General features: G+C 34.7%; 1 protein-coding gene across 3 annotated transcripts; it reads left to right on the top strand.

Moving 5' to 3' along the window:
* Positions 1–1,899: 1,899 nt before the first annotated feature.
* On the top strand, positions 1,900–7,921 carry LOC136222294 (nucleolin 2-like). 3 transcript variants are annotated; one of them, XM_066009888.1, is made up of 19 exons: positions 1,900–2,062; positions 2,151–2,196; positions 2,395–2,567; positions 2,766–2,840; positions 2,929–3,027; positions 3,286–3,426; positions 3,629–3,769; positions 4,008–4,112; positions 4,675–4,779; positions 4,852–4,956; positions 5,363–5,476; positions 5,865–5,939; positions 6,027–6,118; positions 6,196–6,313; positions 6,436–6,533; positions 6,624–6,699; positions 6,788–6,879; positions 7,277–7,566; positions 7,649–7,921. In XM_066009888.1, the coding sequence occupies exons 1-19, from the start codon at positions 2,030–2,032 to the stop codon at positions 7,675–7,677; spliced, it is 2,007 nt and encodes a 668-aa protein (XP_065865960.1). In that variant the 5' UTR covers positions 1,900–2,029; the 3' UTR covers positions 7,678–7,921. The 3 variants fall into 3 exon arrangements, with proteins under 3 accessions (XP_065865960.1, XP_065865961.1, XP_065865962.1); XM_066009889.1 differs by having other exon boundaries at positions 2,398–2,567; XM_066009890.1 differs by having other exon boundaries at positions 1,901–2,062; positions 4,867–4,956.
* Positions 7,922–13,636: the final 5,715 nt, after the last annotated feature.

The following is a 13,636-nucleotide window of genomic DNA, read 5'->3' on the forward strand; positions in this document are numbered from 1 at the left end:
TTTAGTTAGTTTTTTAAAGTTGTTATTGTTGCTTACATGTGTTTTTAATGTGGTTTATCATTTGTAGTTTATTATTTAAGAATAATTAATCTCAGGATGAAATCAATAAGAATTGAATAATAAACCCAAAGTCCACACAAAGCTATCACAACACCCTTGTAATATGTTACGAGACCAGTTATTTCCCATAATTTGGTTCTTTATACCGAGTTAGGTGGTATTATATTGGACTGTAAATTACTTAGTGCTATTATAGGTGCAAATTGCATCACTTATGTTTATGTTTATAGGCAAGCTAACCGAGTTGCCCATAGTCTAGCTTGGGCGTCCTGTTTTAATGCTAGCTCTTCTTTTTAGCCTAACAGTCTTCCCATGTGTTGACCTTGAACAAAAGATGATGTAATGCTCTATGCTTGATTAGTGAAATCCTTTGTTAAAAAAAGAATATTAAAATTTGATATAATTTTTGTTTTCTAAATACGAAACACTCATAATATTTTGACTTAACTAACCCAAAAATGGGCATGGGCATGGCAAGGACGGGCTCGAGGGAGCCCGGGCCCTTCCAGTCGCCGAAACCACCATGACCAGGGGTAATTTCGGCCTCCTGTCTCCATAAAATTTGAGGGTGTGGTGGTTCCAGTCCATTTCTCCAAGAATTTTAAATGGGGTGTTGAATTAGCATCCCAAAATTGACAAAGGTCCTATTAGGCTCTTTCTAAATCCAAAATTTAAATTTTTTGGTCTGTTAGGCACTCATTAAATCCAAATTTCTAATCCGATTATTTTTATTAGACGCAATGTTTTTTACATGTTAAGAATTTTAAACAAAATGTAGTTTAATTTTAAGAATTTTTTTCATTGTTACTTAAAAATTAGTTCTTGTACACTCAGATTATAACACATACATATGCCTTACTAATGGTAGAATTGCTACAGGAGGAGTCTTGAGAGATGATGGGAGTGCTTGGTTGTCGGGGTTTACTCATAATCTTGGGTTAGGCTCGTCCTTTTTGGCTGAGCTGTGGGGCATTTATTCTGGCCTTAATCTGACAATCAAGATGCTATCAACATGATTTCCAGTAATAAAGCTATTTGCTTAAATAGCCAAAATTTAATTAAAGGTATCAAGAGGCTCTGCCATTCCTTTGTTTCCATTAGTTTCTGCCATGTCTTTAGAGAGCAGAACCGGGTGGCGGATCGTCTGGCGGCTGCTGACCATGAAGAGATGTGGGGAGTCACAACATTTTCTTCTCCTCCTGCGTTTCTTTTTTCGCTCCTTTTGGAGGATGTAGTGGGGGTTAGCTTCCCGAGGCTAATCCCGGGTTAAGGTTTTGTTGTGTTTGTTTTTATTTTTCTTTTCCTACAAAAAAAAATAACACATATATATGCGATAAAAATCTGAACGAGTTCGATTTAACAATTTTTTTTTACACACACGTGTAAAATGAGCCCCCCAACCGACTAATTTTTTATTCGCCACTGGGCATGAGCCAGTCAGATGAATACTAAGTAACCGTTTGTTTTCAATTTCCGAAATTTTTATGCCTCTTAAATCTAAACAGGAATAAAAAAACATGTGGTAAAAATTTGAAATAACATCTACTACTATCAGTAACAACAAATAATAAATAGCTAACAATATAGCAGCAAATGAAACAAACGGCTCTAAGTCAAATTTTCCATACAAATTCAATCGAACCAAAATTAGTGTTTATTTGGTTCAATTTTTAGGTCTGGTTTGAGTGCAACCAAGAAGAGCCTTGGACTTCTTAAACGAAACGGGTGAGCAGAAATAGGGCGCGGTTCCACCGAATCATAGCGTAGGCGAGTGGACACGCTAAAACCCTAAACCCCACTCATGAGGACACGCGTATAAATATTAGCTTCAGCGCCTCTATTCTTCCTCAAAACCCTACTTCATCAAAATTATCTCTGAACTAGGGTTTAGCAGAGGCCGCAGTTCCTCGTTTATTTCTTCCTTTCAATCGTATTCTATCTCAATTCTTTGTTATTTTTTTTGTCAATTATGGGGAAGTCTAGCAAGAAATCAGCTTCCAAAGTACTCTCACTTGTGCTCTACTTTTTCTTTATAGTTTGGTTTTGGTTATTCCTTTGAGTTTATGTTGTTGTTTTTTATTCTTCTCTAGGTTATCGACGTTCCTGCAGTTTCCCCGTTGAAATCTACCAAGAAAGGTATGTTCTTGGGATGTTTATAACTTTTTGTAGGTTTGTTACGATATATGATTTGCTTTTGCGGGATTTTTTTTAGAAGCCTGCTTTTGCTCAAATAGCGAAGTTTATTTTTCTATGCGATGGGCTATATACTTTATATATTATTGTGCCCTGCGTATTTGAAATCCATATGTTTGTGCTTGTTGAAATTTGGATTAGCAGGTAAAAGAGAAGCTGAAGAATCTATTGAAAAGCTTGTTAGTGCAAAGAAACAGAAGAGAGGTCAGGATATAAAACCGGCTGTTCCTGTGAAAAAGCCTGAAGTCAAGACTCAGAAGAAGAAAGTGGATTCCAGCAGTTCTGATGACTCTTCGTCTGAGGAAGAGCAGAAAGTAAAATGCTTTCTATGCTTGAACATAAATTTATTGTTTTTTATTGTATCATCTCGTATGTTATCTTGTTTTTCCATTATTGTGCTATTTATTTTGTGGTTAAATTATAGTACTTGTGAAACCCTTAGGTTGGCAGGGCTTCCCATCTTTTCTCGTCCTGATTATATTGTTTGAGGTAATTGAATTCTTTTTTTGCAGCTTAAAGTTGTAACCAAGAAGGCAGCAAAGCCACCAGTTGAAGTATCTAGTAGTGATGAATCTTCTTCAGATGAAGTAAGGATTAGACCAAACTGAAATTTATTGTTGCATTATTTTCATCTTTTTTTTCTGGTGATTTAATTTGTAGCTTGATTTTTCTCAGGAGCCTCCTTCAAAGGCTACTGTTGTTGTGAAGCAAACACCTGCTAAAAAAGGCAAGGTGGATACCACTTCAGATTCTTCAGACGATGACTCTGATGAGGTAAACTTTCTTGAATTTTGAACATGATTATGAGAAAATGTTAATACTAGTGACAACATGCAGCAAATATTTTTGTTGCAGTCAAATTTTAGGGGTTGCTTGATAACCTAGATTAAAAGGCTAAACTTTCAATAAACGTTGTAGTGCCTCCTAAACCACATTTTGCTCTTCAGTTTTCTGTTCATTTGCATTCTATAAAATTTTCACTGGTGCTGTTTTTGTTTTATTTTTTCATGATATTTTTGTTGTGTAATTCAGGAACCCCCTGCAAAAGCTGCTATTCCTTCAAAGAAGCAGCCAGTAGGTCTCAAGAATGGCTCAGCTATAGCCTCTGGTAAGAAAGTGAAAGCAGAAAGCAGCAGTTCAGATTCTTCTGATGATGAATCTGAGGAGGATGAGGTAAAATTAATATGTGAAGTTATCATGAACAATTTAATTGGCCCTTTTAGTGCAACGAGGTTAAATAATATTTGTATGTTTGTTTGCTGTTTGATCAATCATTTGATGAACATTGAGAATATATTGCTTAAGCCTCAGGAGAGAATTCACATAAATGCTGCTTACTGATTTTATGTAATGTTTTTGTTCAATTTTTGCTCAGAAGCCTAGTGCCAAAACTGCTGCTCCGGTGAAGAAGCAAGTAGGTGCCAGGAATGGGTCAGTTGTAGAATCTGCTGCGAAAGCCAAAGCAAAAAGCAGTTCAGACTCTTCTTCTGATGATAGTTCTTCAGATGAGGAAGCTGTGAGTTGACTTCAACAATCAAACATTGAGTTATATTTTAGAACAAGATTATTCATATTACAGATTTACTTTAAAAATGCTAGAGTTCCAAATATATTCTTTGGCTAGTTACTGTAGTAGTGTCTGTATATCTCATTTGGTGTAATATGTATGTACATGACCTTACTATTAACTGTTGATTGTCTTATGTCAGTCAGAGTTTCCTATGAAAATATCACTTAAATATTTTAATTTGCAGGCATTACCTAAGGCTGCAATTACTAAAACTGTTCCACAAGTAGCAGGCAGCAAAAAGGCTGAATCAAGTGAGAGCTCTGATGAAAGTGATTCTGATGAAGAAAAGGTATATTTGTATATTATTTTTTCTTGTATATTCTTGATTGCATTGAAGATCTGGGTATATTTTTGAATTCTGTTATTCGATTTGATGATATATTTGATTGAACTTTTGAACCATCAACTAGCCTTAATAAGGTTCAAGCTGTGTTTTGCATCTCTTATTTCTTATGAATATGTATACAGCTCCTAGAGATGCTTCCCAAACATGAGACATAATTGGAAAACATGAAAAATATGTTTGGGACTTGTGGTTTCTGCACTTTTGTGGAAGTTGCTTATGTTTTAACCTGTTTGTGGTAGTTTTCTACACCCATTGTTCTTGTCTCTCTTCTCAATGTAATACCTGTTTCACATGTTTGTAATTGTTTGCTCAGCACTATGTTCTGTGGGTCAATTTCTTGGTTCAAAGGGTTTATTTTCTAAGAGACTATAAAGTGTATCTCATATGATACATCCTGCTTAAAGATATTTTGGGGGGAAAACTCTTAGATTTTGTATTATCTAGCCTGATGGATATACCACTAGTGTTGGGATACTGAACTGGTTCCAATTCCTCTTGCATGAAGCTCCCAAATAAAAATACGCAACAGAATAAAATGGCCATTGATAAGGTTGAAAGTGATGATGAATCTTCTGATGAAAGTGAAGATGAAAAACCTCAGAGTAAAAAGGTAACTTTTCTTACTTGAAGCTTTTTTTTAAATCTCAGCATGCCACATATTTCCTGTCCTATAAGCTCTTAGACTTTTGTTGTGCAGACAAAAGTTGCTCCTAAAAAGGAAAGCAGCAGTGACGAAGAGAGCTCTGATGAGAGTTCAGATGATGAAGGGAAGAGTGCTAAGAAAAATGTAAAGTTGCCTTCTCCCATGTATAAATAGAGTACTATGCTTTTGTTAGATTCTGAAAATGAAACAATTTGTTCATGGAATTGGCTGCATTTATTTAATGTTGTTGTCAAATGGGGATCCAATGGTGTTAATTATTCCTAACTGATGATTGATCCAAGCTTAAGAGTATGTAAAGCTTGTGATGCCTGCTTATGCTTTCATTTATGACCTGGGCTGAATGCTATAGGTGATTTTTATGAAACATATATCCAAATGGTGACTTAACTTTGACTAGTTGAATTTTGAGGCTTTATTTCATGCCTGATCAAAATCTTGGCTAGTGAAACTTGATTTGGATGGCTGTGAAGCTGTTGCCTTGGGCTAAGTCCTATAAATGCATTTGGTGTAATGAAATTTTGTTCTTCAGGCAAAAGTAACTGCTTCTAAAAAAAGCAGCAGCGATGAGTCCAGCTCTGAGGAGAGCTCAGATGAGGAAGAAGAAAGTGATGATGAAAAATCTTTCAAGACCCCAAAGAAAAACGTAAATTTCTCTTCTTTAAATTGGTTGTTGTTGTACCTGTTTTTATTTTTCAATGAGATAATTTTGCTTCCTAATGCTGATGTTAAAATATTTCCATTTGAGCATTGTGCATCAATATTACTGCACCCACCCCATTATAGATAACGAAACTGGTGATGGATACACCCGAGTTCTTGTAAGGATGGTTTTTTGGTCTCATTTTGTGACTGAGGATGAATTCTGCAGGGATGTTTGGAATGTCATACTTAAAATTGATGACCTCTGCTTGCGTTTTTTATCAGTAAATTTTTATTGCATTGTTTCATGCCCAGTATCATGATTATGGGGCAAATTCCATTTGATGTGAGGCTGTGAGTTAATCACTAACCCAATTTCTGTATGAAAACAGGCAACTGATGTGGAAATGGTAGATGCTTCTCATACAGCCAAGAAGATGGATGATTTGAAATCTGCTAAGAAAGCTGTATGCCTTCATGCTATATGTTTTTTTATTCTTGTGCATGATTCTTTCCATAATTGTGAACAGTAACTTATTTTACTTATTTTGCAGCATCAAACTCCAGTTTCTCCACAGGTTCATTCCACAGGTTCAAAGACACTATTCGTTGGCAATCTATCATTTCAAGTCGAACGTGCAGATGTGTATGTGTATCTTTGTCTCAATTTTTCTCCTGTGACTATGGGAGCTTCATATTAACTCTGTATCTATGATTCCACAGGGAAAATTTCTTCAAAGATGCTGGTGAAGTTGTTGATGTTCGCTTTTCTGTTGATCAAGACCAGAGGTTTAAGGGCTTTGGGCATGTTGAATTTGCAACAGCTGAAGGAGCACAAAAGGCAAGTTGTCTCTGCTGTTTTTCTTTGGACATATGTTATTATATAGAAGCTTGTTTCCTCAGTTTTGGAATAGTTTTTCTTCCAGATGTGTTACATGTGGTTAATATTGTTTCCTTTTCCAGGCTCTTAAACTCAATGGTCAAACCTTAAATGGACGTGATGTTAGACTTGATTTGGCTCGTGAAAGGGGTGAAAGGACTCCATATACTCCAAATAGCGGGTGATTATTCTCAACCAGAAAATTGAGATTGCTGCTGTAGTTAGCCTCATGAATATTTTACACCTTACGTTTGCATTGTTGTCTATGCAGCAAAGATAACTCCTTCGGAGCCCAAGGTCAGAAGGTATATGTTCGGGGATTTGATACAAACCTTGTTGAAGATGAGGTAATAACACGTTATTTCTTAAGCTGGATTTTTTTTTGCCACTTATACTTTATAGAATATTCAGTGTGCATTTGATTCATATTTACAGATAAGAGGTTCCCTTGGGGAGCATTTTAAAGCTTGTGGAGACATTTCAAGAATATCTATCCCAACTGATCGTGAAACTGGTTCAATTAAAGGGTAAATATTTCTGTTTGTAAATGGATCTTGTCTCCAAGAAAGAAGAGAATGTTTAAAATGCAGCGCATGGGGCTTGTTCAGCATATAATTTTTTGTGCTTTGGTTTTTGTCTTGTTTCTATTGTGGTTCGACAGTATTTCACTTTGTTTCATTTCAGTGGCTTGCTGTTTAATGTGATCCAAATAGTTCGCTGTTAGCTTAGAATTGTTCTTGCATGTCGATTTTGAATAATGAGTGAAATCTGTGTCTAGGCTGTTTAAATGGTTTGTCTGGAGAAGTTGTAGCTGTTTATATGGCAATTAAGGAGTAACAAACATGAGAAATTCTAAATTATGATTTTGAAATGGTAACTAGTCGTCCAGTATATGCTGGGTAGTGATTGTGTGGCTTATTGCAGGATGGCTTACCTGGAATTCCAGGATTCGGGTGGATTCAATAAAGCTTTGGAGCTTAATGGCAGTGAATTTGGAGACCAGTACTTAACTGTCCAAGAGGCAAAACCACCAAGAAGTGATAGCGGAGGAGGTTGGAGTAACAGAGGAGGCAGTGGTGGCAGGAGGGGTGGTAGGGATTTTGGTCGAGGTGGTGGTAGGGATTTTGGTCGTGGCGGTGGTAGGGATTTTGGTCGTGGTGGCAACAGAGGACGTGGACGATTTAATAAGCCTAGTATCACCACAGCTGCGTCAGGTAAATAAGCAAATTATTGTTGTTTAGGCATGGATTCAAATATCTTGTGGATATCTAATTGATTTTACCTTGACAAATGCAGGGAAGAAGACAACATTCGGCGATGATTAGTAAAGAAGCTCGCTAGCGGAAGATTATGTAATGTCATCTGAAGTATTTTTGGTAGCTTGGTCACAGTTTTTTTTCCCTTCCTGTTTCAGTACTTAAAAAGAGTAGTTATATTATTTTGATTTATTCTGTATGTTGAGGGCGATGCAACTGGCTAATTACGTTCTGATCCTTAAATTGCACTATTTATAATAGTGTGTTATCTCTAAATTATTTCCTTGTGGTTATTATGGATTTGTTCTTTCAATGCTTGCTTATCTTGTGCTCATTGATTATTTTTTTCAATTGTTTGAGTTGTCCCAATAGTAAATTATGTTCTTGTGCTGAGTTGAATTAGGTATAACACTCATTTGGCTCTTTACAAAGACTGTTGGGACCTTAAATTATTAAAATCATCAATATGGTCCAATTGAGTTTTTTATTCTATTTTAAAATAAAAAACTGGGACTATTTGATATTGATTTTTGTATTGGTTCAAAATGAGTTTTCGATGTTGATTTTTTGCTTTGGAAGAAGACTTAATTAAATTTATGTTATTTTATAATAATTAACACTTCACCATTGAATTTCTTCAAAAAAAAAACACTTCACCATTGAATACATTTTTAATTCGGAAACAAATATTTACTCAAGTTTATTTTTGAAAGGCCAAACAAATTTAGTTGGTAGGTGGATATGGAATTATTTTTTGTAGTATGTTCTTATCACATTGAATAAGTTTCAATAAGCTGGAAATGTCTAATAGTGAAGTTTGTGTTTCATTGTAAAGATAGTAGCAATGACAAGCACTAGTCATAAGAGACTTTCCAAAAGGAGAGATTACAATCTAGAATTGGCAAAGATGAATGTGCCTTTTGTGGAGAAAAAAGATACGGGAAGAAAGATTGTTTGAAGTTGAAGAGCAAATATGGTAATGGGAAGGTTGTTGTAGATTCGAATGTTGCTGAGTATAATGGCAACTCAGACTTTTCATTGGCAACCATGGCATTATCAAGTGGGTCGTAAGCTTGAATTTTAGATATGGGTTGTAGCCACCATACGTGGCCTAATAGGGAGTGGTTCTTTGACTTCAAAGAGATAGATGATGGGGTTGTTCATGCAGCAGATCACAGTCCTTGTAAGACTGGTTTAATTCAGTTGAGGAATCATGATGGAGCAATTGGAACTTAGACAAATATCAAATATGTGTCGAGTTTGACGAAAAATCTTATTTTAGTGGGAGTTTTGAGCAAAAAAGGTTTCATTCTTGTTATAAAAAAAGATTCTATGAAGGTCATGTTTGGCGCACTTATGGTAATGAAGGGAGTTCAAAGAAGCAACAACTTGTACTATTATCATGGTAGTACAATTAATGGAGCAACAGTAGCAGTTTCTAGTGATGATAAAGAGCTAGAAGCAACCATATGCTGTTGGGACATGCAGGTAAAAAGTCCATGAAAGCTTTGGTGAGTCAATGGTTATTGAATGGAGTTCAGATTTGCAAGGTAGATATTTGTCAGCATTGTATCAAGGGGAAGCAGTCGAGAGTATGACACTGCAATCCATTATACTAAGGGACCTATGGGGACTTTCCAAAACAGTTTCGTTGGGAGGAAAGTCCTATTATGTTACACTTGTTGATGATTTCTCTAGAAGAGTGTGGGTGTTCACTACGAAGTCGAAGGATGAAGTGTTGGGAGTTTTCCCACGTCGAAAAAGATGATGGAAACTCAGACAAGAAGAAAGATCAAATGTCTCCGGTCAGATAATAGTGGAGAGTACAAAAGTGATTGAATACTTTCATTCAAGTTTGTTAAGATGAAGGAATTGTCCGACATTTCACAGCTAAAAACACACCACAACAGAATGGGTTGACAGAACGGATGAACAGAACTCTACTGGAGTTAGTTCGATGTATGTTGTCTAATGCTGGTTTGGGCAGACAGTTCTGTAATGAGGCTGTAATATATGCTAGCCATCTCAGTAATCGATTATCGTCATCTGTTATTAACGGTAAAACACTTTTACAGGTGTGGCATAGAAAACCAGCTAAAGATTATAATTCCTTACGTGTGTTTGGTTCCACTTCATACTGCCATGTTAAGGAATTGAAGTTGGACCCGAGAGCAAAAGAAACGATATTTATGGGCATTTCCTCTGGAGTCAAAGGATAGTTTATGGTGTTGTGAGTCTAAGAAGATAATTTTAGTGGGGATGTTACCTTTGATGAATCCACCATATTGAAGAAGGTAGAAGATAAGCAAACAGATGGTACTCCACAGCAGGTGGAGTTTAAGGGAAGTAGAAAAATTGATCCAGCAACGAAATATGATACTCCTACTGTAGAAGGATCAGATCAAGAAGGCGAGGTTCCAGTAGAAGAATCTCCACAGCAACAGATGCCAATTGCATTGAGAAAGCCATATAAAAATAGAAAAAGCCTGATCGTTATGAAGATATAGTGGCTTGTGCATCTTCAATTGAAGAAATTCTTACCTCTTATTCTGAAGAGTTCAAAAGATGAAAGATGGAGGAATGTTATGAATGAGGAGATGGGGTCCTTTGAAAAGAATCAGACATGGAAGCTAGCAAGTCTACTAAAGGGAAAGAATGCAATTGGGCGCAAATGGATATTTGCAATGAAAGAGGGATTTTCTGACAAGTCTAATGTTAGCTGTAAGGCAAGATTGGTTGCTAAAGGCTGTGTTCAGAAGGAGGCAATTGATTATAATGAAGTATTTTCTCCAGTTGTAAAACACACCTCCATTAGAATATTGTTGGCCTTGGTAGCGCAATTTGATTTTGAACTAGTTCAATTGGATGTAAGGACTGCATTTTTTCATAGGGGCTTGGAGAAGAAAATCTATATGACTCAGCTAGAGGGATACAAGGTTACTGATAAAGAAAATTTAGTGTGCAAGGTGAACAAGTCGTTGTATGGATTAAAGCAATCTCCAAGGCAGTGGTACTAGCGATTTGATAAGTTCATGATGGGGCATAAGTACACCAGAAGCAAATACGGCCACTGTGTATATTTGTGTAAGCTACAAGATGGGTCATTTGTCTATCTTCTCCTTTATGTTGATGAATGTTGATTGCGTCAAAAAATAAAGGAGAGATTGAAAATTGAAGGCTCAACTGAATCAGGAGTTTGAAATGAAAGATTTGGGTGAGGCTAAGAAGATTCTCGATATGGAGATAAGCAGAGATAGGAAATTGGGTAGACTTTGTTTGACTCAGAAAGAATATCTGAAAAAAGTACTGAGACATTTTGGCATAGATGAGAAGAGAAAATCAGTGAGTACTCCAATTGCTCCTCATTTCAAGCTCAGTGCAGATCTATCTCCGGAAAGTGATGAAAAACAAGAATATATGTCAAATGTTCCATATGCGAATGCAGTTGGTAGCTTGATGTATGCAATGGTGTGTAAGCAGTTGGAGTTGTGAGTAGGTATATGTATAATCCTGGTAAAGGACATTGGCAAGCTGTGAAATGGATTCTACGGTATATCCAATATACTGTGGATGTTGGTTTGATGTTTGAGCGGGATGAGAAAGTTAGCAAATACGTAGGATATTGTGATTTTGACTATGCCAGTGATTTAGATAAATGGCAGTCAACTACTAGTTATTTGTTTACCATGGCAAAGACACCCGTTAGTTGGAGGTCTACCTTACAGTGGACAGTTGCTTTGTCTATGACAGAGGCATAGTACATGGCAGTTACAGAAACTGTTAAGGAGGCAATTTGGCTTCAGGGGTTGCTAAAAGATTTGGGAGTTGGTTAGAAGCATGTCAAAGTGCATTGTGACAGTCAGAGTGCTATTTATTTAGCAAAGAACCAAGTCTATCATGCATGGACGAAACATATCAACGTTCTTTATCATTTTGTAAGGTAAATTATTGCAGCAGGTCAAATATAACTTTAGAAGATTCCGACCACTAACAATCCTGCAGATATGACAATGAAGGTGGCAACATTAATCAAGTTTCAACATTGTTTGGACTTGATTAATGTCATCTCTACTTGACATGCATTTTGAAGGCACTACTGAGTATGGGAAATGATAGAGAGATAGTTTGGTTGGGGTTTCTTGGAAGTTCGCCAAGGTGGAGATTGTAGAAAAATTGGTTCTCTTTGAGGAATCTCACATTGAAGGCCAAGATATAAGAAGAGGAAAAAGAGATTATATATTTTTATCCCACATTGAAAAAACACAACTTATTAAAGTTTTTCTAATGCTATATATTGGGTTTTGGGGTTTAGGCTTAAAGCATCCCATAACAAGCCTCCTCTAATTCTAAGGTTTAGTTGTTTTCTATTCCTTTTTCTATTGTAATATTTGCTCATTTGAAAAATTATTTGGTAATGCCTAGGAGATGTAGGCAATATCGACCGAACCTCGTTAAATTCTGGTGTTTTCTCTATTTATTTTATGTTTTAGCTTTCAATTTGTTAGTCGCTTCCGCAACATTTTATACCTATATTATTAGATTAATTTCACTTTTTATTTTTATTTTTATTTGATTTTATTTTTTTATCTTGAAAATATTTTTTATCAAATTTTTTTCTTTATATAATAATAATATCTAGTTCTAATATTTATTTTTAATTATTTTAAAATATATATTTTAAAAAAACATAATGTATATATATACATATATATAATATATTATTTGATTAATTTTATTTTAGTTTTCCTTGTTCATTCTATTTTGATTGTAATGGTCGAAATAATTGATTTATTAATATATATATATATATATATATATATATATAAAATAGCGGAAGCAGAGAGAAATGAGGAAAATTGTTTTAGAGGCATTTTTTATGAGGAGAGTGACGAGAAGATGAAAAAAACACAAAGCAAAGGAAATCCATAAGTCACGAAGAAACTTCTATATAAAGCATGATAGATAGTATTCCACCATTATATTCATTTGCCATTTTAGATAGTATTATATTTCTGAAGGTAATTTTCATATGTTGTAGTTATTTTGTTCTTAATTGTTTTGTTGTTTGATTTTTATTAAACAATAATTGTTATAATTTCATCTTTCATATCCATTTCTGTCGTTACCCATGTTCTATACCTCTCGCTGCCTTATCCATGTTTTCTTTTTTATTTGTCTTTTTTTTAAATCTAATATCTCCAATTGAAGAAATCCAATAGAAATAAAAGATGCATGGACAACTAAAACCGGGAATCACAAAAGTGTAAAAAATTACAAGAAATTCATACGTTTCTCAAGGTAATTATTCAATATTTTTCATATGTTTTAGTTATTTTTGTTCTCAATTGTATTGTTGTTATATTTTTTATTAAACAATAGTTGTTATAGTTTCATCTTTCAGAGATGAAATTCCATTTCTGTCGTTACACAGGTTTCATACCTCTCGCTACCTTATCCATGTTTTATTTATTATTTGTCTTTTTTTTTTCAAAATGACTAAAATAAAGATTTTGTATATTTGTATTTTTTTAGTATATATTGCTAGGTGTTATCGTTTCGATTGTTAACTCTAACTAAAATTTAGAGTTTTGGCTTTATATAAATTCAATTTTTAACTTTAATTGAAGTTAGATTATTTTTTCTAATTCGGAACCTGTTGAAATTCATTCATTTTTTTTAGTTTGAGTTTAACTAACCGATATGGATTGTATTTTTTATGCATTTTGGTACAAATAGATATAAAGTTTCACATAATAGTTGTTCATTGAAGTTGGAGACATATTGAATAAAATATTAAAGAGGTATTGAAATATTATGAGATATTGAGATAATTGCTTTTGCAACATTGGCTTATATAGTTTTTAACTATTATATTATAGTTTGTACAAAATTGTTAATATTTCAAGAGTTTTTAACACATGAAAATGAAACATGATCATAGGACAAGTTGTTGGAAAATATTAATTAAAAAAATATTATTATTTGAATCTCTTCAAATTCTCAAATGTTGAGCATAATAATTCTAATT

Source organism: Euphorbia lathyris, chromosome 3 (assembly GCF_963576675.1).
Source record: "Euphorbia lathyris chromosome 3, ddEupLath1.1, whole genome shotgun sequence".
Lineage (NCBI taxonomy): Eukaryota > Viridiplantae > Streptophyta > Magnoliopsida > Malpighiales > Euphorbiaceae > Euphorbia > Euphorbia lathyris.

What these genes read in the sequence shown, in the direction of transcription:
- LOC136222294 (XM_066009888.1), top strand. Translation starts at nt 2,030, where the DNA reads ATGGGGAAGTCTAGCAAGAAATCAGCTTCCAAA. An exon ending in ATGAATCTTCTTCAGATGAA is followed by an intron (nt 2,841 to 2,928) that starts GTAAGGATTAGA and finishes GATTTTTCTCAG; the next exon opens with GAGCCTCCTTCAAAGGCTAC. An exon ending in CAGCTGAAGGAGCACAAAAG is followed by an intron (nt 6,314 to 6,435) that starts GCAAGTTGTCTC and finishes TTCCTTTTCCAG; the next exon opens with GCTCTTAAACTCAATGGTCA.